The 25642-nt window shown below is 40.8% G+C and overlaps 2 protein-coding genes across 2 annotated transcripts; one reads left to right on the forward strand and one right to left on the reverse strand.

The window, feature by feature from the left end:
• Window positions 1-8735: 8735 nt before the first annotated feature.
• Window positions 8736-10941, forward strand: dlx2a (distal-less homeobox 2a). Its single transcript, XM_079276800.1, has 3 exons — window positions 8736-9173; window positions 9625-9809; window positions 9944-10941. The coding sequence occupies exons 1-3, from the start codon at window positions 8864-8866 to the stop codon at window positions 10265-10267; spliced, it is 819 nt and encodes a 272-aa protein (XP_079132926.1). The 5' UTR covers window positions 8736-8863; the 3' UTR covers window positions 10268-10941.
• Window positions 10942-15591: 4650 nt separating this feature from the next.
• dlx1a (distal-less homeobox 1a) lies at window positions 15592-17857 on the reverse strand (the record flags this gene model as incomplete). The annotated part of the gene is given in 3 exon segments (XM_079276874.1): window positions 15592-16646; window positions 17073-17264; window positions 17543-17857. Coding segments are annotated over 3 exon segments (759 nt in total). The 3' UTR covers window positions 15592-16394.
• Window positions 17858-25642: the final 7785 nt, after the last annotated feature.

Consider the following 25642-nt stretch of genomic DNA (forward strand, 5'->3'; position numbering starts at 1 on the left):
CTACTTGAACATAGACAATGTACTCTGATTTGGGGGTTGATCATCCATTGATGAATGAATAAAATATTAACGCAACAACACCTGCTAACCTGACCATGTTCATAAATAATGAACAACTGCAGACAAAGGTTTTGTGGTTCTGTGTTCATGAAACACACGAGAGATCATCAGGACATCCCAACACCGATTTCATTTCTAAAGCGATCTTCAAGAAATGCTTTCACAAACACCTCCACAAACTCTCCTTAAGGATCAGCCCCACAGTTACTGAAAAGCTGGCAAAAGGTTTTGAGGTTTCCACCCACCAGCAGCAGTGATATGAGCCGGCCAAACCTGCAGGAAACATAAAACAGCGTCATTGTATCGCCTCCTCACTTTTAGCACCGTGTCTGTGTTTGATGCTGGTGTGAAGTTTGAATCAGCCTGGCCAACAATCCTCAGCAGAACACAACACAATGTGGGCATTGTTGAAGTTAGAAAGCGTGTGTGTGTGCGCGTGTGTGTGTGTGTGTGTGTGTGTGTGTGTGTGTGTGTGTGTGTGTGTGTGTGTGTGTGTGTGTGTGTGTGTGTGTGTGTGTGTGTGTGTGTGTGTTGGCAGGCAGTGGCTGAAGGGGGGTGATGGTCTTAACCACATTCCTAATTGCAGCAAATGACTTGGGAGGTTCTGGTGTGAGATATGTGAATGGCATCTCTGTTGCTGTGGGTTTGGTAACGGATGCTTCAGATGCATCATCACAAGCCTCTTCACTGATGTAAGCTGCCGTTGACCTTCTTCTACAGGCTCCTCACTGGGGAAAGATAATTCTTTCATTGATAACGATACGCCCCCTCATTCATACAAACAGGCTTCCCCATCTCTGGCGGGTACAACAGGCTTCACTTTGAGCACAATTGTTCCCGTCCCATTCTGCTGTCAGTGCTGTGTATTGATATTGCAGGATTTATTTTATGGATTCCTACACCTGTTGCTTTCCATACTAAAGCATCCCATTTCACTTGACTGTTGAAATGATATCCCTCGTTCTAATTAAATATGAATTCGACTCTGATTAACACTGATACAGTTATTCTTGATAGTTCGCAGTAATATTGATGAGCAACAAACTGAAAGTTTTCACATGGACAGATACACATCATATCATGCATGCTATGGTCTATAACCTATTACAATGCATTATATAGGATCAGGTGCAATATATCCTTGTATGCTTGCAAAACTGTAGATCCCTATTGGTGCAATTGATAAATCTAAAGAACCAAAAAAATGTTTTCTGAAATTGTGGTCTCTGTGTGTGTCCCTGCGGGCAAAAAGGTGTGTAGCTGCCTTTACCTGGGTTCACTCAACCACACAAACGGCACTTTCATGTCCACTTTTGCCCTGGGTGGTTGTGTAACACGAGCTGCAAGAGGAGGTGAAGCTCAATGGTCTCGTATTGTCTCAGGTCAGTGGGAATAGAGAAACCGGAGATTTGGTGTAGGTTTAGCAGGTGGACTCCTGCAGGTGACGAGGCTTTTCTTCACAGATTAGCTGCACGTTTGAAGGAGCAAAATGAACGCTGAAGGTCTGTGCGGCCCCCTCGTCAAATCACTGGTGAAGATATTCAGTTTTATCTGGAGGTAAATATTTAGGTTCCTTTTTCTAGTGCCACCTACATACATATTCCATCGTTAAAGCTAAATATTGATTATCCTAGTCTTAATCAGAGAAACAGTCTTTCTCACATGCAGGGAGACTGTTTTTATTCAAGCTTTTTAATGTCAAAATGTTTTAGTCAATGGAAAACCTCTTTCCTTGTCATTCTTATAGACCATCTATACGTTTTTTGACAATAACAGCATGTTGAAAATGTGTCTTTCTATAAAAAGAATTGTATTTGCAGAAAAGTTATATCTAGATATTAGGGGTGTAACGATACGCGTATTCGTATTGAACCGTTCGGTACGAGGCTCACGGTTCGGTACGCATGACGAACCGAATACGTTTTTAAAAACCTTTATTTAACCAGGTAGTCCCATTGAGATTAAAAATCTCTTTGCAAGATGTAAGTAACAATACAAGATGTAAGCAAGATGTAAGTAACAATACTACATAACATTAAGGAGCAGTTTTTGTTTTTTATGCTTATGTGTTGCTAAGAAGACACCCCAGAAGATGAGTCACTCAGGTATAGTTCCATCATTGTTCAAAGTCAGAGAATAACTTCATGATGTTAGTTGTAATGAACAAATATATTTTAAAACCAAGTACATTTCTCTGGCATTTATAGTTTTCTACTGTACCGAAATGTAGCGAACCGTGGCTCCACTGTATCGTACCCAACCCAACCGTGAGTTTTGTGAGACCGTTACACCCCTAATAGATATGTAATACTTGTAAGCATGCCGTTATTAGCCTCAGCCTGCAGAATCTGAACATTGCAATTACAGCCATTTAGCTACAAAGTTCTTTAAATGTAACATGTAAACACGGGTTTTTGTTGAGATTCTGTTGAGATTTAAATGGTTAATTGTTATTGATGGTTGGATTACACCAATTTTCCACCTTCATGCTGAAATTATTAGATTTGAGATGTTCTGGAACTCAAAATCTGGTGAGACATGAAGGGCCGACTCCTCGGGTTTAACAGCCATTCAGTCAACATTACAGAGACTGTTTGAGGAAACCAACGCCCACAGTTATCAGAGAGGCAAGGAAACATGCCCAAGATGCACAGTTGTCATGGGCATAGCGATGACTACAATGCAATGCAAACAGATGGGTGCTGTTACTTTAAACGCAGGATATCTGGAATACTTTAATTTAGGCACATTGATGACATTTATACAGCACACAGAGGCATGTCAAATTGATAACATTTCATGCTGATTCAGCAATCCTGTGAGGAGTTTACATCTGTGCTGCAATCTGGACGACTCGCAACGCCCGAGTGGTACCGGTGGTAGCGGTTGGATTTCACTGATTCGCCACCATCGTGCTGAAATGATTATGTTTTAAGAGCTCTGAAACTCAAAACCTTGGTAAGACAGAAGGGCCAACTCCTTCTGTTTCACAGTAATGAAGCCAACATAACAGAGACTGGTGGAGGAAACCAAACCCAAAGAAGTTGTAGGAGAGACAAGGCAGCCTGCCCAAAATGCACAGTTGGCCTAGGCATTTATGGAGGGGGGGGGGGTGTGCCAAGAAACCCTTCTAATGAATGCAATGCAAAGTTTAAACAGATGGCTGTTGTTGCTAAATGACATCTGATAGACTTAAGTCAATGACCTACCCTGCTGATAATGAGCATGTAAGATTGATTACATATCACGCTGGATTTTCGTCATCCTTGGTTAGAGTATTACTTCACAGACTCGACACACAAATCTGTGATAACATGGTCTAAAATATGACCAGTGGGGGAAATTAAGAAAGGAGGTAATTATCGGCCTTACATGGCTAGTAAGACTGGAATTAATATGATCAGCAAAAGTATAGTAAGTACAACCTTAGAGGTCTGGATGCTGAGTGACTGCTGAAGTTGTGTCTGCGTCAGTGGTCGTGTGAAGCACGGCGTTAAATCATACTGTGTGAAAAAGGGGAGCAGCTGATCCTGGTCCTGTTGTGACAGTGCCGTGGTCCTTTGTAGGGAGACCATCCGCAGTAAATCTGCTCCACTCCCCTCGCACAAAGGACTGCTTCCATTTATGGGTCCTGGGTGGGGGGTGTGCCACTGAGTCAACAATGAAGGGAGCGGGACCTCGCAGACCTCTCTTTCTCAGGCAGGCCGTGCAGATGACACAGGGAATTCTGGGGATTCCTTTGTTATCCCTGCAAAGTGCAAACCAATTTTTTGCATTGATGCAAAGGAATTGCATAGGGTGTATTATCATTATGTCACGACAATCATACAGCTGGCGGGGAATTTACTTGAGCTGGAATCTGTTTTTTTTTGTGAAAACCATCTCCACCAATCTTTTAAAATGATCCAATTTTCATGAGGAACTAAGAAGTGTGTTTTCACATCAGACACGACGCTGTTTTGCAATATTTCAGTGGCCAAGAGGTTGTGGGCATGTTTCAACCTGCTGGAGACCAAGAACTTACTCAAAAAAGGTCTAAAGATTCGGTTGTGTTTTGTTTTTTTATACATCAGCATTGTCTCAATTGAGTTCTGCCTTTTCTTGATTTTTGTTATGGGCTCAAAACTGCACACTTCCTTCCAATTGTTATGCTCTGCCTGCGCTTGTCATCAAAGCCTTTGTTGTTAAAAATAACTTCTCCTCAGAGGAAAAGCCACCATGACTAATTCTTAGGAAACACATGCTCAATCATGAACACCACGCCGAGGGTTTCCAACTTCACCTCCACTCATGTCCGCAGCCATGCAGTACGGGTTCAACCTTTCAGACGGAGAGGTCAAGAAACACTTGGTAAATCATTTCCATGTTCGCAAGAAGCACATGAGTTGGATTTGTGCATCTCATATTTGCTGACTCTGTGACGTGGGCTAAAGCTTAAAAACATTTTGGAAACAATGGAGAGAAAAAACAACCTCCCACTGTTGTTTGGAAGCTTTTCATGGAGGTATTTAAACTTTTAAGCCAAAGCTGAAAAACTTGCAGTATAATTTGATCTCACTAAAAGGGTGAGTTGCCAAGGTGATGTATGCTCCAATAGACTCAGCGGGAGATCAATGAAGAGAACCCGGCAACAGCCAAATCTCTGCTGAGCTAGAAACCATTACTGCCTCTGTTGACCCTCGAGTACAGTACATAATGAAAAGCACCTGACGTCCATTTACCAAACCCAAGTTTAGAAAATACATATTGACAAATTATTACTGTGTGTTACTTTGTATATTTTATTTTGCCTTAAATTGAAACCACTTAAGTTGTTCATATATAAATACACATACATATTACAAGCTGCACTCAAGATATGCTGGAATATAATGTTATTTTTTTCATGTATTTTTGCATACTTCAGCTTACCAAATATTATGCACTTTATTAACAGGTACAGTAGAATACAGCTTAGGTTAAATGGTAATAACTTGCTGGTATTTAATTAAAATGTACCTTAGTACAAAGATCATTACACCTTGGGGAGAAATAGTATGGGCAATGTACTCACAAATAGTGCAATTTTAGTATATTCATGTTCACGTTGAGTTGTATTGCTACGTTAATATACTTTGTGGTTGTCCACGAAAAAAAGATTGAGTGCATTTTGATAACTTTGTTCGATAAAAATGTACTTTAACGAGAACACAAGACATATACTGTTTGAAGTACACATTAATATACAGTACATTTAACACACTTTCTGTGCTATTAGTATATTTTAGGTCTGGAAAAGTACTCTTCCTTTTCACTTTTTTACGCATCATTGTTCTGCACATAATTATGGCAGATTATGCATGTTTTTCATCTTTTCAGGTTTATTTAGGATTTCAGACTTTCCACTATGTCCTGAAATCAAAAGCCGTTTTTAATTAAATAAATACAGATTTTTATTTGGTGTATAACATGCATAATAGGTGGGACGAGTAGCCCGCCCCCCTCTGGCTCCTGTATTGCTAAGTGTACTGCAGGTTCTGTACTGGACAGTGCCATTACTATTGACAGCACAGAGACACGGTGTGGTCATGGAGCGTTGTGTTGATTTACGCTATACTGCTCTATTGACTACTGCGTCATGTTACTATTTCTGAAACGTCAACTCACAGTGTGCAAATGGCGTGTCATTGAAAGGATCTCATCTTTTGTTTGCCTTTTGAGCTTCTGCAACACAAAAAAAACGATATAACAGATGCTCAAAATCAATATCTCCCCAGAATGTCTGGGTTGTTATCTTTCACAATGACTTCCCGTTTTGTGCACTTTGGTTCCTCAAGACAAAATGTCAATATCAGCCAGTTTCCTTTTCATGAGTTCATGTTTTTCTCTTGAAATGATGTAGCGGCTGTAATCCAATGGTGATTGAAACAGGCTACATTATAACCGTATTGCTTGTACTACATACTGTATTTGTCTCCCGTATAGTTATGAGACCTTCTGTCCCTTGTTTGCAACTTTTGATTCAGTACGTTGTGTGCTCTGTTCATACTTTATACTCACAATAGATGTACATCTTAAATAATGTCTAGCAGTCAAGACAGTTATTTCAATGGTTGAATTATTGATAGCAGAGCAAAAGACATAGAGAAGTGCTTTTGTTATGTACAGTGTCGTTTCGTCCTTCTTTACACCGAGAATGAAAAAAGATGAGACACTAAAAACTGGAAAAAAAGAAGCTGAATACATATGTAAAGCTTTCTGGCTCGTGTGCTAAAGGCCAAGTCAAGAGAAGCTCCTGTACAAATGGGAATTTGGAATGCATGATAAAAGCAGCTTACATCTGTGTCCCGTCATTTGGCATCATTTTCATGTCATTGAACACTGGGGGAAGATCCACTACACCAGCTGCTCCGCAGCAGAGGATTGAAATTATAATCAAGCAACTGGGCGTGACTGTCAAGAACTTAAGCAGCAATAGCAACCGTCTATTTCATGAAAGGCTGGAAGAAAAGGTATGATGAGAGCCATGTTGCCATGCAGTCGACACACCGCTGTGATGAATGTTTTGGCACGTCCAGATGTTGACTCTGAACTCTAAGATTGTGGAACTATGTTGTGAATTCCTTCCTGAACACGATCTAAAAATCGGATGACTTGTGCATTCTCTAGGGGAACCTCCTTATTCGTATAATAAACTTAGATGCTGTTTACTTCCTCCCTATTAAACAGCTCGATATTTTACACTCAAACATTTTTTAACACTGTTCAAATCAGGAAAAGGCCCTTTTTCTCACCTGCACCCCGATGAAAAGAAAGCTGACTTCAGTTGTTAACTATGAGAATAGTAAATTACAGATTCAGTCTTATAGAGAAACTGATTTTGAATACAGAGACTGTACTCCACTAATGAGCAGTGGCATGCAGCCCCACTGGCCCATGGTGGAAGAGGATTGCTTGCCTTTCATGGGAAACAATGGGCAGATAGACGCCTCCCTGGACTGAATCTATGGGGTCTCATCATGCCCTCACTGGCAAATGGGCAGAATAAAGGAAAATAACAACAATGTGTCATGAAATGGATTAAAAAAAAGAATCTGTCACTGAAATGGAACACCAATTAACTCAGGCTTCCCCAGACTAAAGAAAATAAAAGGGACATCCTACCAATTGTGCACATGAACATTCGTTCACCCGTCATAGGGAGGAATACTCAGATTGGGAACATTTATATATCATCCAGGTATTTGGTTATTTATAACAGAAAGCCAGCATTTGAAAGCTGGGTGTACTGAGTTTGAAATATGTGGATGTTTACCAGCTGTATCTGGTAAATCACTATCGAGTTGCATTACGGTAATTGTGGGATCCAGCAAGTCTTAAATTGCTGGAGGGCCCCTTTACGCAGGATTTAGTTGTTTTGTTCCTTTATTTGCTTGAAATGGGTGATGGCCCACTGGATTGAATGTTTTAAAGTTATAATACCATAACCATACCATTGTGCAACATGTCTTTAACAGACAGGAAAGCTTAATAAATGTAGTATTGTGCTGTTGTTTTGGCTTGCATTCGATTGTAAAAGTGTTATTTTGACAAGCCCTGCATATTCATGACACTGTCTGGAGTGCTTGGTGATGCTCTGGCCGAATGAATAAAGCAAAAAGCAAGTAGACAGCAGCTTAGCCCGATCAATACATGGCAGCGGTATTACAGAAAGCTGAGTGACTCTGTCTCAGTTGTAAAAGAAACTGTGCTGCCATCCTGTGGCGGTGAACAGGTGCCTCAACAACTTTGTCATCACATTAACTTCTGTGCTTCACTAAACACATCACCAACACGTTGGACTCCAAATGAAGTTGTTGTGGTGAACCATAGTTCTGTGAACCTTGTCACAGTAAATAGGATTTTGATTATCAGGCGGTTCATGTTTTTGTTGTGTTTTGTTTTTCTTGCAGACAAGCAGTAAGTCAGATTTCCAACACCTGAGGGCGCTGTAGTTATTTCCTGTTGTCACCGCTTTAAGCATCATATTGGGTTTAATATTGCATCGACACATTTAGATCCCCCTTTGACCTAGTCCTACCCCCAGTGTCCCTCCCTTTCTCTGTGTGGTTGCGACTTCTTCTGTAGACTACTCGTCACTTCGTTTTTTGCTTGTTTTAGTCCAGAATGTAAACAAAAAAAACACACAAAAAAGGCATTGTTTCCCCAAAACACACAAACAGACATAAATATGTCATACTGACAAGCGTAAAATTCAAATGAAGAGGGCTAACCGCAACTAATCTGCGGTCCCTTTCACTGCTGTGTAGTCAAGTACATGATACATATGCTGAAGTCACGTTTTATCTTCCAGGGTTAGATGGCTGATTGCGCACAGAGTTGATTAAAGTCTTAGTTATAGGGCCAGACCTGTTGGGCCAGCAGGAACTGTTCACTGATTCTTTTGAGATGCTTTGAGAGAAAACTCTCTGCAGACAACCGGACCAGACAGACCTGAGCAAATAATGGAGGATGGACGCGGTGGGGAGTAGTCAGGCGTGCAGCCTTTACTCATTGGCTGCCTCAGACACAGTAGCTCTCCCTCTCTCATAAATGTGCTCCCACCACCGCCCGTAGCAGATAATCACAGGCCACTGTGAGAGGGACACACCTTCCGCTGATTTTTCCGCTGATTTTTGCCGCAGTTTACACGGGGATGCGTTTCGATTCACGAAAAGGTGTCATCAGTCCAAGATTTGAGTCGTGTTTTCAGCTTGCAGTTTTCGCAATTCTGTGATTTTATTTCCGCGCATAGGTTACGAGGCTGCTCCGCTCCAACTCGAAGATGACCGGGGTTTTTGAAAACTTAAATACTGATATGCATTCGAACCAGATTACCTCAAGCAATTTCCACAGTTTGCATAAATCGCAGGAGTCCCCGACTCTGCCAGTGTCCACGGCGACGGACAGCAGCTACTACAACAACCAACAGCCTGGCCACGGCTCTCCATTTGGCCAACTCGGCTACCAGTACCACGGCAACGCCACCAGCACTGTGCCATATAACGCAAAGTCCTACGACCTTGGTTTCAACTCATCTTATGGTGCATACAGCTCCTACGGCTCCAACTCCTCTCCTACTCCAGTCGATACAGGTAAAGAAGCTCTTGTTATTTATTGAGTTTAAATAATATTTTAATTCATTTCATGCTTTTGTTTGAGACCAAACTTCTAAACGTGCTTATTGCATGAACTGTATGAAGAGCAAGTTGAATCATAAATAACACATAATGGACAAGACTTGGCCTACTATGTTCAGAAATGATTAAGACAGACAACTTTTCAGATGCGCACAAAACACCGATAGTGAATTTTCAATTACTTATTGTTCAACACGAATCTTAAGCAACCTTTCACTACCCCTGTTTTTTTTTCATTATAATATACAAATCTGATTTAAAAAAAATTATTATTATTATGTGTAGCCTACACATAACTGCGAAACACAAACTGATGGTCGTGCAAAAATGATTAATAGTTCTATAGAACTGGGAAAAAAAATATTCTTCATGCATGACTTGAAATGTTTTTTGAATATTCCCTCAGAAAAAGAAGAGCGCGAGCCAGAAATCCGGATGGTTAATGGAAAACCAAAGAAGGTCAGGAAACCTCGAACCATTTATTCCAGCTTCCAACTGGCTGCACTTCAACGGAGGTTTCAAAAGACGCAGTATTTGGCTCTACCAGAACGAGCCGAGCTGGCAGCATCGATGGGCCTGACGCAAACACAGGTGGGTGCATCAAAGACATTATATTCTGTCAACTGTCCGCTCTCAGGTCTGATCTGTGATGGATTAAAACGGTCGAGGGATTTGAGCCGGAAAATAACGATTAATCAATGTTACGCTTGCCATTTGTTTCTCAGATCAAAATCTGGTTCCAAAACCGCCGCTCAAAATTCAAGAAGTTGTGGAAAAGTGGAGAGCTCATCCCAGAGCAACACATTGCTTCCAGTGAATCTCCCTCTTGCGTGTCTCCACCAATTACTGCCTGGGACTTTCCACAGACTCAAAGAATGAACAGTGTCAACTCCAGTTTACCTCAGAGCTGCAGCCCTCCCAACACGTCTGCGCCTTCATCGTTTTTGGCAAACTACTCCTGGTACTCCACCACGAACTCAATGCATCTGCAGCCACCTCTGATCCAGCACCACCACAACTCCGCCATAAGCGCTGGAACGATATTCTGAAAAACAAATACAAAAAAAAGCAAAGGGTTTAAATCGGACAATACTGGTGAATAGAATGACAAAAATGGCATTACCTTCATTTTACAGACCTCGTGTGTGCGCGCCATGCGAACGTCACAGAAAAGTTAAGGGAGCCAGACAGGCTCATGGACCTTGTCAGTTGTTGCGCTAGGAAATGGTAGTCACAGATTTCTACAGTTATTTTTGGATTTATTTATTTTGTTTATGTCGAGGGATGAGTGAACCACTATTACCCAAAGCAATCGCAGCCTGGGCGCAAGCCTACTTTTACGCGGGCTTCACTTTTTCTGCCATATGCGCAAAAACAAAACCTTCATCGCAGGACAACCTGTCACAAATGTAGCACAAGTTATAACTGTATGGTGCCTTTTTCAATATGACCTCATTTTGTTGTGCGATAAAACAGTGTACCTTTACCCTTTCCTTATGTCAAGTTGATTTATATATAGGCCTGGGGGGGATAAGTGAATCCATGTTTGTAAATATTTTACCACAGCTTTTTGACAGCCCGTGTTGCTTTGACTCTTTTTATTAGGCTATTGGTGCAAATCCATTAACCACCTTGAGCTACTGATTGTCATACCCTCTGATTTAGGCTACTTGTATCACACTTAATTGTATTTTTGTCTTATTTATTTTAGCAATGTTCTATATATGACCAGACGTCATTTAAATAAAAATGTTTTCTGTGAATATGCATCCCTCCTTTTATTTCCACAAATGTTTTCTGTGCACATGCATTTCTCCCTTTTCCCCCCTTGACAGCCATTTATGGATGACTGGGGAGAATTTGTGTTGTCTTATTCGTTTTGCAATGAGAGAATAATATTATTCCAGCCTGCTTTATTTTAGAGCAAGGCTATGTATTAAAGCGTACAATCAACGCTTGCATAATGTTCTCACATCAAATGTCTTTATTTCAGAAAATGATAATGTTGCTTAATATTACACACTTTACTTTGGGAAACTCTTACCACCTTAAATGGAGCCGGGCTGCGGCAAACATGTTATTGTGATTTATTTAAACTACCTGCATTTTGGTTGCAATACACTAGCCGATAAACGCACACCTGTCTATCGATTGCCTTATTGCGCTTACCTCTGGTTGTGTTGCTCGACAACCATGTTAGCTGAGCTGTAAATGAGTTGGATTTTAAGCGATTTCTTAAGTGATACTGTTGTTTTAATAAGCTACAAGAGTGTAGGTGCTATCAAAAGCGGGGACAAGCGTGAGACGATTCCTCGGCTGTCTGTTTTACCCGGTTCAGCCCGCACATGATCAGCGTTAGCCGAACCGGAGCTCGTTCAGGCAGGCAGGGGGCCCGGGGCGCAGCCTCAGCGGAGGGGGGGGGGGGGGGGGGGGGGGGCGGCAACACAACAACACGCCTTGGCATGCGAGATGGGAAGATGAGGGTGGGTATGAATGAGTACAAGCTCCTCAGACTCTGTGGAGTCAGTGAATCGCTTTCCAGACGTTTTATGAACTCAGCCTAACAAGAGGAACTAGTTCCAAGACAGCCTGGAGCTACAACATCATGGAAACATTTCTCACAAGTAGGCCAACGTTAAAGCCTCTGATCTCTCTGAAGACGAGCACATTGACCTACATTATTTATGTGGCTCACAGGGCCCGCAGGCACGTCCAAAAACGACATGTATTGCTGGCAGTAAAGTCTGTTGTATTTGAGCTATTTTGACTCCGATGGATAGATAGATGAGGGGGGGGAGGGGGTTATTGTTAATGCACAGTCCCATCACTTAGTTCTCATTCATGATCATCACTGTCTTACCCACACGCTTCCCTTCAAACAAGCACGGGCCATCAAGTGGGATCGTTTCCTTGTAGCCTACATAATTAGGACTGTAGCTTGTCAGCGGATGCTAGATCTCTATGATGGAGCTGACAGGATCATATCCCAGCATGCAGCAGGTCTGCTGTGCGCCAAAACATACATCGACATATATATGGGCCTGGGTATACCTTTGAGTGGACATTTGTAGATTTAATGTGTCTATATGTTACTGTACAGAGACTAATGGATGTATCATGACCCTCGTGATGTGGAGTGAAATAATACGAGCTGGTTTTCACTGATGAGTGCATTACTGATACGACAGCTGTGAAGTTATCAGCACAGTGAACAATACTGTTTATCGATTTCGTCCATTAAAAAAATAAAATAAAGATAATTGAATATTGTGGATGTGTTATGTTGCCCCATGTGACTTCCTCCATTAATTAGAGCTTACTGTGGTTTATTACAGGCCCACTTCTGCATTTCTACAGCTTGTAAATGCCCCCTATCCTAATTGATACCCTGATCTGCAATTTCAATAACATTTGCTCTGGTTTGAGCATTGGCTTTCTGAAATCTGAAAGCCTGCAATTATATAATTCTTCGCAATTTTAGATGTCCTAATATGGGGTGTTATTTTTTTTACACAAGACAATTTCCCGCTATTTCAAGCATCAAAATTGTCAAAGTTGAATGTACATAATAAATGGGGATATCAATGCATACTTTTTAGTCTAACATCTTGACTCAACGATAATTATATCCGTGTGAAGCCTACGCCGATTTAGCCTGAATTGCATGGTAACTGCTGCTTTAAATAAAAAAAAATACTCATAATTTACCCCAAAGATTACCAAGATCTCGAGTGCACAATGTCATCAGCGTAATGAGGAGTAAACATTTATGCTAATAATCTACATTTTTCCCCCCCAACAGCTATAAAGAGGGGAAATAAAGCAGACATTTTCAGTCATATTCTGAACTCTGCTGCTATAGCTGAGAGACCAACACATGGGACACAATGTGTGGGATTTATTCGCTTATCTTGTATCTGCTGCAGGATGCTGCTGCCCATCTTCCTCCATGCAGCTTTCTGCGAGATCCTGAGAGGGAGCTTGCCTCTCCATTTCAAGCAGAGAGGTGTGTATTAAATGTTTGTATCTTAAATATTCATTGAAAGTATAGAAAAAAACAGGAAACATGCTTGAATCTTGCTGATTTTTCATGGTATCAAAGTATGTCTAGGACTGGTTGGTTCCTTGTGAGTAAAATCTCAGGCTGGATATGTTTTTTTAAATTTTTTATATGTCTCCTGTATTCAGTGTGCTAATTTTGTGTGGACAAAAAGTCCTGTAGCAAAGAAAGCTGTCGAGAGGATGTAAGGAAGCGGAGACACACAAATGCTCTCATTACTCTTACATTGTGCTTTGCTAATTTTGAGGCCTCTTCGCATTGAAAACTCTGTGATGTACACCTGCAAGCAATTTGCCAGCCTTACACATAAGCTCAGTCTAAGGGAACAGTGACGAAATGGCAGCTCACCTATTTCGCTTCTTTCTATCTGCAGCAGCACATTTCTTTCAGAGCACTATCTCTTTTGTCAACGCAGAAAGATCCTCCGTGCGAAAAGAAAAATGCTCATAATTACCTCAGAGATGGGGAAACTGCATTAGAATAAATAAGGGCGAAATTACTGTAATTATGCTGGGTTTGATGGGCCCAGCTCGTATAATCAAGAGGAGAATACAGCGAAATAACGCTGACCCTCTTGATGCAGCTGCGCCTTTCTGGGGCTAGGTGAGCAGATTTATGTTCACTGCAGCAGCAGCAGCACAATTCATACTCGTTCTTAATGGTATGGAAATGTGGGCCTATTCTCCTTGGGCAAAGGACTGTATATGTCCTGAGTTTTTTTTATTAAAATAACAATAGAGACAGGTCGAAAGGGATGTTTAGGAGTGGACAATATAAAATAGGCCACCGCTTATTTCTTTTCAGTCTTTCTGAAGCTGAATGTTTTTCGAATGTTATGTTTGCTGTATCAAGACTGCACCAGCATTTATAAAATAATAATACTGAAAATAATCCATCATGATGGTCTGATTTGTCCTTTTAGCAATGAATAAATGAAACAAATGAGAAGAGAAGTAAGTTATTGGTTATGATGTGATGACCGTGTAAAAGCTGTTTAGCAGACCTCACAGATTGCATAAAATCTGCCATTACAATTGCAAAACATGTATATATTCATAGAGACATATGAGAGCGAGTTGGCTACAAGTCGTGCATCTGAATGTCTTTGTTTCATTCTTTGTTTCTTTCCAGGAAAAACATTAACATTTCCGATGCATTGTTTGAATTGCTTTCCCCAATTTTTCGCACTATTAGAACAATTTTTCAGTTTTGTTGTTTTTTCTCCGATACTATTTTCTTCATTATTATTATTGCATGTATAAGCGTTCGGTACGATATTTGAATGGACAGGTTATTCCACTCTCTTTCTTTTGGCATTTAAAAAAACAAATTGAAGCACAAAACACATATTTAAAATTCCTATTCAACCAAAAAAAGGCGTACTTCAAGATCGTGGAACTAGTTCATGAATAAAGTGTGAAGTTCAAACAAGAAGGCCTTTGAACTTTTCACTTTCACTGATCTCCATCTGATCCGCCCTGTGTCCCGCGTGCTCATCCAGTCTTTTGCAGCAGCACCTGCCTCTTGCGCGATTATTCACTTAACACACACAATTGATCTCTCCCATTCATGGCACAAAATGGGGATTGTCGGAAGACAAATTGTAAGAAGATTATCTTTAAGAAAAGCTGAAAAGAAATAAGCGATGTTAAATGAATCCAGGTCTCCCGCACCGCGACGGTTAAATCCCCCAAAAATGCAGCTTATATCGGCCAAATGATTCCCATGGTTCTTGCCTTTTTAGCTGATGTTCTTTTTTTTGTACAGGCCAAGTACAAATTATTTACACAGTCCGTTTGCATAGATATTTTTTAGATTCAACGCCAGATTTATATAATTATTAGCTCACCCCAGATGTGTGACAACATCTGCAACCAGTGAGCATGCAGCAGCAGGAGCCCATGTAGGCTAAATGCTAAACACGACCATAAATCTAAACGACGAGCCTTTTGCAGCTCACACGGTGTCTGCTACAATAACCAACATGATACTGCTTTGTGTCAGCTCACATTAAACCTGCACCATGCTGAAGCCTTTCTTTTCACATGAGTTGAGGATGGAGGAGTGAAGGGGGGGAGGGGGGGGGGGTTCAATCAGACACCTTTCTTGACATAATTTAAATCATTATTTTACTGCTTTTGAACCTTTGCACATTATGTACATAAACTTCAGAAACAGATAAATAAATTAAAGTGATCAATACAAAACTAAATATTTTCTATGTTGACTAAACACATCTCGACGAATACAGAAAGCCTAAAACCCTGTTTCACAGCGTATCCAGTATACAGCACAAAACAAGTCTGGAAATGATATACAAAATACAGTAACAAATGAGCTGCTCACCCTCAGAATATTTTTTTTTTGTAAAGCAGCAAATTGTTCGGCCTTTTACATTTTTCACATAACATCGGGGCACGGCATAGAAAAGCTTTGCTTGCGTTAGTGCAGCATTAACAACACAGTGTTGTAATTTCAAAACACACTTACAAAATGAACACAGACTGACCTCAACAGAAAAACTAGTCTGAATAATTTAACTTAAATAACAAACACATAAACAACATAGTAGCGAGTTAAGGCTTTGCACAACATGCCCTGGGGGTTGAGTGTGCTGAAAGCATAATGGTGGCATGTATTAATTATCATTATTTGGTAAAAGAATGAACCTTTAACTGTTACTGAATACAGATTGATTTCAGGTCATCATCACTTTGGGCCCAACATCTGGTGTAAACAAACACGTGTTTTCTTACAAACAGAATGACTCACACAAGTATAATTCAAATAAAAAAAGAAGAAGAAGAAAAGAAACTGTCACAAAAGTAATAAACAGCAGCTAAAAAAAAAAAAAAGATCCATTGGTCTACGATTTCCGCTGACTGTCACAGACTTGCTGCCCTTGGGCGCTTTGCGTGCCTTTTCAGTCTCTTCGCTTCCTGCTTCTTCTAGCTGCTTGCCGTCATCCGGTATGAAGAGGCCACTGTGGCGGCATGCGACAGCAAACTCCGGGGTTGTTGTTGTTGTTGTTGTGTTATCAGTGCTGGGCCCGCGCTGAGGCCCCTTCACCATCGTGATACACGAGCCGTGGCAGAGTCGAGGGCTGAGGTCCCTGTTCACATGAGCTGTGACTGTTGCATAGACTCTTGGTGTGCGGTGGGATACCATGAGGTGTAGCTGGGAATGTAAGATCCGGTTGTCCCCGCCGAAGTCTTCACGGTGGTCGGCGAGCTCCAGACAGGTGTCACCGAGGGAGAACCGCTAGACAGTCCGCGGCCGGTGGCTAAAGCGGCCGCGTCAATTGTTCCCCCGCCTTGCTTCATCAGTTTCTTGAATTTAGAGCGCTTATTTTGAAACCAAATCTTCACCTGGAGAGACAAAGGAGATTATTAGAAAATGTACTGTTTGTAAAAGGATTTGGCACTTTTACGCACGCAACAGGCTTCCTTGTACAAAGTCAAAAGCAAAACATTTTTTTTAATAGGCCGATATAAATATCCTGCCCTTGATTATAAAAGGCTATTACTGTATTAAGATGCCATTGAAATTAACACATGAGTGACAGGAAACAAAATGAACCCATAACGTGGTGTCAAACAATATTTCATTGTTTGATGAATGGTTTTCATTCATAATAATAATAATAATAATAATAGCAATAACAACAATAAAAAATAAGGCCTGTTGTGGGGAAAAAGCATTCTAAAAGGTGTAAAAAATAAAAAAATATATAAAAATGGCTGACGGTGCTGTTGCAGAGTGGAGCTAGTCGTGAGTGCGTTTCATGGACTTGCCTGTGTCTGAGTGAGACCCATCGACGCTGCAAGCTCAGCTCTCTCCGGTAACGCCAAATATTGAGTTTGTTGAAATCTCCTGTTTAGAGTTTGAAGTTGTAAACTGGAATAGATAGTCCGTGGTTTTCTGATCTTTTTCCCTTTACCGTTGAAGCGAACCTCTCCGCCTTCGACCACTGTGTTTTTCTCTGCTTCTGGCGCTGAGGGAGAGACGGAGAAGAGAACAAGAATGAGGAGGCAGTTGTATAGCCAACAGTGCTGCGCAGCTTTGAATACTCCGTGCAAGTTTTACAGGCTGTACTTTAGGTATAATTACCCTTAATTGCATACATTGTTTATAGCGTTACGCAATAAATAATTACCAAGCCCATCTGGGTCGTCTTTTCGCTGCAGCGCGGACTGTATACTACAGATGAAAGCCGTGCCAACATAGAAAGTTCATATTTAGGATCCAAAGATGCTGCTGCACACTTACCTGTCTCCTCCAGCCGTGTCTGTGAGAGCGCCGAGCTGTTTTGGTAGCTCTGTACTGTGCTGAGATATGGACTGGTGGAATGGCTGCCGACAGAGTTTACGTATGGATAACCCAAAGATCTGGGGAACGACGAGGCTGGACTGTAGCTGTCGTGCTGGGTATGACCTGCAGAATGTAAACAGTGCATTGGATAGTGTCCGTGAGACATGGAGGAAGGCGACATTTGTTGACTCGGGGATCCAAACTCCATGAAAACGGTTTTTCCTGAGGCAGGGCTATTAAGACTTTCTGGAATCGTAGTCATTGTCATCTCTTCTGGCGGTTCCCCTTGTCTTGCTTTTGTTGTTTTCCTTCTATGATCTCAGTGAAGGATGGGTCCCAATTTAAGCCGAACTGATTTTTTCTGTTTCCATTCATAAGAAAATCTAGTTTGTGCCTGTGAAAAGTCCTGGGTATGATGCTGTGGACCAAGACAAAGTCGCTCAAAGGTTTGAATCTCGGACTCATGAATATTCATCAAAGACTGTCGCTGATTGGTCCACTCTCTCCAAGAGGGAAGCCGATTGGCGACGCTGGGGCTGGGTCCGAATAAGCCGATAAAGTCAAAGAAACCCACAAACATCTTGGACACCCCTTGACATGTCAAGATTCGCCGTCATTATTTTTGTTCGTATTATTATTTACAAATAAATAATAATAATCAATTGTTCACTAATATTGCATACCATAAAGTGCACCTGATCCACGTTTGTCTCAGCGCTATCCACATTTGTAATATTTAATAAATTACCGTATCAGCGCTGGATAATACGGTACAATCAGGTTTGTTCATAAAATAAAAGTGATCATCGTTTATTAATGTTAAATAATAATTTCCAGTCTCGTTAAAGCTACTCTCAGTTTGATTACATCTTTGTAGATTAAAGCTCTATCTGGAGGAAGGTGTATTAGCATAACACTAGTGTTCAATTTTCATAAGTAGGCTTGTAATTGGTCATGTATTTAACACTTAGGTCTCAGTTACATCTGGCTGCACGGGACGATAAAACAGTTCTGCATTGATGTCAAATTAGGTTTATTGGCTCACGTTTAATACGCCTGAAAACATACAACGACATCAAAGCCTACAAAATAGCCCATAACTATTTCTGAATAACAGGAATTGTCTAAGTCCATTTTAACCACATTGGAAAATGCAACTGTTTTAATTACGGCTTTCTTTCACAACAATATAGCCTCACTGTGAGAAATTGTTTGTTGTATTGTGTTTCTTCTCACCGAGCTATTCCTTGTGTTGTAATGAATGCACGCAGGCCTATTTTCTTATCACATTTAAATGCTTTCCAAACGACTTTACGCACCTTCTATCGCAATCAATTAATGGTCACAGTTTTGTTCCATCCTGACACGTTTGATTAGCATGAATCTAAGCGAGGATGGGGGGTGCGGCCAGCCTCCCACAGCCTAACAAAGAATAATTATCCATGGTCATTTGATTTAATTGAACTGACGACTGACAGAAGACATTTCTTCTTGAGCTGCAGGTTTAGACCTCCACAACTCAATAGCTCACATGGAACAGGGTCACTGCTGCAGCTGTAGAGTTTAACCAGGCTATATTAAAAAAAAATAAGATATTAATTTCAATCAGCAGCTGAAAGCAACTTACTTTGAAAATCACGTGATGGAAAAGAAGCAGATAAATCCACGCCATTCTGGGTGAAAGAGCCTCCGCAGGACGCACTTGGTGACAGAAGAAGAATAAGAATAAAGTATCCAGCAGTTCTTCATTTCATTAGGATTCATTTGCAGCCTGCTGCTATGTTCTGGTGTCTGTGCAGAGCAGAAACACAGCCTGGCTGCTCCATCCAGCAGTCCCTCCATCTCCACCTGAATAACAAATTAAAGGCAGTTAAATTCCGTCACAGTGATTATCAGTGTAATTGCATAATTGAACTCAGAACAGAACTAGCAAGTTGTAAAACGTGTTATCAAAATGCAGGCGCTGGCATCATGGACACGTGCGCCACAGTGTCGACTGCGGATGCCTGAATTTAAAGATATCTGTGCAATATTATAAGCTGGCCTTGTCCCCTAAAATAGGCCAATTTGAAGTGATTTCTCTGGAATTACTTTCGAAAAATGCTTCAAGATTTCCTCCATCAACAACGACAATGATAATGGTAGTACAACCAATAATTATCATCTTCCAGAACAGAGGACTGATTTTTATGGGTACTTGGTGGGTGCGACTGATAACTGTCATTATTTTTCCCACGATTATAGTATCTGCAAATTGACACGCGGCTGTGAGCAAACCATTAACAGAATAGAGGTAGAATTTGCAGAACATGGAAAAATAACTCAAGGAGTATACTAATAATAGCAATACTAAGTACAGGCTTTTTGTTGAAGTCAATGAAATGAGGGCTGAGCAGACTCACAGAATGTATGCTGCATATATCATCGTTTTGCAAAAGAATCACATTCATTTTAAGCAAGTGTTTATTCGCAGGCAACCTAAATGATCAACTGTATGCGAGCCATTTTCTCAAGCCACCCTCATTGTCATTAGGATGAGCAGACGGGTGATAATATTACCACTTTCATTTATAATTTGACTCCTCTGCTCGCGGCAGGAGGGCAGCGCAGGCCACAGCGGTCCGTCCATGCAGCGTGGCACCACGGGCTTGTAACTAGCCGCACTAAAAATAAAGTCCTCCACGCATGGATGGAGCACAGAGGCAGGACTCATTAGGAGTGAGTAGCTCTGTGGCTGAGGGTGTTTTAACACCTGCTGCTCTTCACCTGAGGGTTAGTGCAGAGGTGGAGAGATAGAGAGAGGAGGGGTGCGGAGGGGTAAACGGGCCAAGATGTCACAGACTTCATTTCAGTCCGGTGATCGAAAGCCCTCCTCAACTGCCATGCCAACCCACATTTTCACAGCCACCAAATATTATCCCGACCGCGGTGCATTGGTAAACTGTGTATCCATGCTGTGTGAAAGCACAGCTCCGCGGGCACCCTGCAGACTCTGCACGTGAGCGGTGATTAATTATTGTCAATGGAGGTGCAGGGAGTTTTGTGTTGTTGTTGTTTCCCTTCATTACCGAGGAGACGAAATGCAGGTGTATATGTTTTTATTTGAAGCATTTATGTGAGTTATTTTCCAGCTTTAGGTTTCTGGTGACATTTGATCATTTCTGGTGATTTTCCGTCTGCAAATTAAAAAAAAGAAAAGGTTTAAATTTCAATAATTTCCCCCAACTTGTATAAGGGATCTCTTAGATGCATGTACTCAACATCAAGATGGATAAATGTAACTACCTCAAATATACTAAGTCATCGTAAAAAAAATGAACTGCTCTCTCATGCTTTTTCTTTTTTTTCTGAAACTGCCCATTATGGACATTATTACCACATGACCTCAGCTACTAATGCAAATGTAATTCGTTGAGTGACTTCCAGCAAAAATGTCTAATTTTATCAAGGTTTATTTCACATTTTTTAAGGCAGTGGATCAAACAAGTGAAATTGCCTTTTGTTCTGCTTCCTCTTTGGCTTTTTAATTTGCAGCAGCGTCAATGAACGCAAGATGCACTACAATCAACTCGATTCAATGTCTATTTTCATGTTCAATGTGGCATCAAGATGTGAATTGATTTTGTTTGCTGAGTACCACGTAAACTAAAAAAATAGAATCATAATATCGGAGAAACAAGATTGTTATAACGGTTAATTGAATGGATTATCATAAGGGGGGGGGGGGATTCAATTGAGATATTATTTACGTTTTTGTAATTGTTTTCAGAAAAACGAGGAATAAAATGTATTTCTGGACAGTCGAAACCAAATGTACTGCCTCACAATGTGTTATAATGCTAATCATTTTTTTGTATTACGTGCAAGCAAGGTAACAAAGAATGACCTTTTGTTGTTGTTGTTTTTTAAACACATTTTTGTCCATTTGTTCTGATATTTTGACTTCTATATTAAAATGAGTGTGTTTCTCATTTGATACTAATTGAGTCTTGGTAAACACCAGGAAATATCCATAATGTATTATCTGAGTCAGGTTCAACTCTGGTTTCAAATGTTGGTGTTTTGATTGTCTGGATCACATATTATGCCTTTAATAACAACTAGAACGTGTAATAATTTCATTTATTGATTGCCAAAACATTTTCTGATGTTTTCTACAACAATTAAATATTGAAACAATGAATATGTATTGTTTACTTTTAATTATGTGAAGTATATAAATAGTTTTATTTGTTTTTAGGCATTGATGACTGCAAAGAATCAGCATCATGGTGGGAATGTAAAGGCCGCTGGGACTCCAAACTGGACTTGTTGCTGTATGGCTGAGACTGCATTGAGTGTTGAATCTCTGGTGACAAATAAGGAGCCATCGGATGTGACAATGAATTAAATACAAATGGGAATGTTTTTTTCTCCAGCTTTTTTTTTTCTCCTTCATCATTTTTTGTCCTTATCAGAAACAAATCATAAATGGCTTATTTTGGACCTAAGTGACTCTTTTATCCCGAGCAAATTATATTTCAAACAGCAAAAACTTCTCCTGTGGGTGAAAAGAAATACTCTACAATAAACATGTGGACTTATAGGTCATTGCAACCCCCCCCCCCCCCTTTAGTGTTCAGAGCAGCTCTCTCTTCAGAAAGCTGGGGGCCACAGTGTGGAAAAGCCCCCAGTGAACGAGTAGAAATGCTGTCCCCATTACAGCAGCAGCAGGGGTCAGGCCATGGCAGCAAGCATCCAACCTGCCCAAAATTGGCTGCAAAATGACCAATTACCAGAGTGAAGGCCGGGGAGAATGGACTTGGAAAAATATGGCTTTTACTTAATTCAGCTAAACTGTAAAAGAAACTAGTGTCACATTGACGCTTCATGCTCGCTACATGTTACAGTATCTCAACCTGTCAAGTGTAGAGCTGGGCACAAAATTGTCAACTGATCAGACAATCCATTTGAAGGATAATCTAAATGTAATAAACTTTGAGTCACGTAGCTGGATTGCAGGGATATAATCCATATAACATAGCTATAAACTGGGGAATTATTTCACCAACACTACAGCAACAATTGATTAAACATCTTTACATGTAGGTCTTATTGAATTAATTTCCCTGCAAATGGAAAACATGCAAATTCACCAATTAAGTAATTTGCCCATGGAGAGCCGGACTGCTTGACGTTCAGCTGCCACTGCGCCTTCAGTCTGAAACCCCTTTTTAGTTTTTGTTAAGAGTTAAGTCTCCAACAAAGACGGGAAGGAGGTCAGCACTCAGCCAACACCTGAATGCGCCTCTCTTTTTTTGTGCTCCCCTTGATCCCCACAGTCTGTGCCTGTCATTAGTCTTAATGATGGAAAATTGTCATGTTGATACAAGTCTTGCTCTCCCCCTCTCTCTTCTTTGTATAAGTAGAAGGTGGAAGCTCCATTCGTAACAAAACCATGGACACTGCATTTGTGCCGGGGGAGAAAAAGAAAAAGGCTGTAGATGCTCTTTCCATAGCTGGGATAATTATTCCTACTGTGACCTTAATGATTCTCTCTGTTCATCCTGCATCTCATGCACGCGCCAGGCCCTCAGCAGAGCCCTGTGTCAGGGAATATGAAAAACCCATATAATGAAACCATTTTGGCTGATGGAAAAAAAGGGTGACTGAAGCTGCACTTGCTACAAAGACGGCTCAATTATATGAGTAATTGTGATAATTTCCCCTCCATTCACTGCTTTCTCTGAAAGGTAAAAAACACAGATGCTGAAAGAGAAATTACTTGGACAATATATAATCTGTGAAATGGTCACAACAGGAAGAAAAAAAAAGATGACTGTAAGAAAGTGTAGGACTATAAATAGGTATGTTAATGCAGGGCACATAAACACACCCTCAGAAGCTCAAAGCCCCCTGCAACAATAGAAAAAAAACATGTAACAAATGACCATTGAAAAAAAAAAGCATGATAAAAGTAGATATGCAGCTGCCAGAAAATTAAACCTCCTTCGCCTTCCAATTGACAAATTTCAGCTCCTGAAAATGCACCCCATAGTTGGCTATCATTTGTTGTTCTCTGACAGGAAAAGGATAATTACCTCTCTCAGAGGCAGGAGGACTGACATGCCCTTTAGACTTTCCCATGAATGCAGAAGCTTGATAGAAAGCTTGAGGAATAATTTTCGTCTTTGCCTTTCCTTTATGTTCAAGAGCATGTTTTGTTCAGGAGAACTTTGAGATGGCAGTATTGTAGAGAGCATTAAACCATGGGTGTTCATACGGTAAATATGACATCGCTCTCTGTGTGCCGCGTCTATCAGCTTCTCCATTCGGGGGAGAAAAAAAAACTCTGAAATGCATTAAAATTTCAATTTCATCTCGCCGGGAGACAGGCGAAATAGTGAGATATGCATTACTTTTTCCTTTCACAGTGGGTATTGGATTAAACATCTCCTCTTCCTCCTTGAAAAAAAAGCTTCCCTCTGTCAGAGAGGAGCGGAGCCACAAACTCAAGGTTTGTGGAGAAAGAAATTCATTGTATTCCAGGAAGTGTACAACACATGTACATCTGCATGAAGGCAAATGCTAAATGAACTCATCGCCGTGTCTTGTAAGATATGTCTATGCTTTGTTTCTGTGTTTCGGGGAAACTGTTCAGCACTAGATATGATAGTTAGATACATAGACAAATCATTTTTCTCTTCTCTCTTGCATGTTGTTGCATTATGTCCACAACCTCTTCCCCCACAACTGCATTTCCCCCCCAAGAAACCTCCCACATGTACGGCCGCTGACCCCTCAGGCCCTGCAATCTGGAATAAATCTTTCCAGACAAGCCGAGCAACATTACAGCCTTGCAGGTCAAATACTTGTATCACACTCAAATGATGAGTCTCTGTCACACACCATGTCATCTGTTTCACCCCCAACCCTCCAATAACTTCCGTCCTATTGAGCAGCCTCGTGTGTTATGGGGGCCAAGACTGCCAGAGACCCCCTGGTCCTACCTGATTGTGCCTCCTGTAACATGGAGTATCGGCTTGGTGTTGGGACCAAGCCGATACTAAGCATCGCTTTTTGTGTAGCACACAAATACACACACATGCACACAAACCACCAATCTCAATTCGGTGCACCCCACTGTGCACTTCCTGACAGCCTCTAGAAATGTTTTCAAGTTGTCAAGTCTCTACAGTAATAGTAGTGGCGAATACAACAAAACAATAATCATATGATCAGAAATTTCGGTTATGTAAAGACTGCGAGAATAAAACAGTTTGGGTTGCTTCTTAAAGGCTCTTTCATTTTGTTTCACAATCAAATCTGCTGTAATGTTTTATATTTTGGTCACTTTGACACTGAACCAAATCGGCTATAAATCAGATAATTTGAGTTGCAGCAGCTGTTCTGGTATTTAAGCACAAATTCAATGTTACAAACAGGTTTATTTAGCTTGACAGGGACACGGGACTGTATGACAATGATTACCTGACTTTTTGGGGGACCGTAGGGGAGTGTCTTTCAACCTTTTCTCATCTCGGATTAATATTTAATTCTATTTATTATCACACATATCCAGCTACAACATCATCTGATGTAACATTCAAGAACAGTGACAATAACGGTTCATTTGAAAGCGTTCTGTTTTGCTCTAGTCACATGTGGTTTGAATAGCAGTGCACCATCTTAAATTATGTTTTCAGTTTCAGGTTCTGTCAAACAAACAAATACTTACAACTCAATAAAGTTATATTATTTTAGGATATTGGAGCGGGGGTGTTGAAGGTGAAACAGCATTGCAATAGAAAACCATGTTGAACGATAGTAATTTTCACATATTGTTCTTTCATCTTTACATGCTCCTCGCCTGAGGGTCTAGAGATAGCGTGAGTCGTATGTTGCACACATTTCAAAGCCCTCTCCGGAAAAGATGCATTTTGTGATTTTATGTAAATAAAATTGACTCAACTCTGTTGGTTGAGAAGATGCCTAGCCTTAACCCTCTGCCAAGCTCTATTCTGATGAAACCCTTTAAAACCCTTCAGTTAAACCCAAAATGCAAGTTACTCAA

This window comes from Melanostigma gelatinosum (genome assembly GCF_949748355.1).
Source record: "Melanostigma gelatinosum genome assembly, chromosome: 10".
Lineage (NCBI taxonomy): Eukaryota > Metazoa > Chordata > Actinopteri > Perciformes > Zoarcidae > Melanostigma > Melanostigma gelatinosum.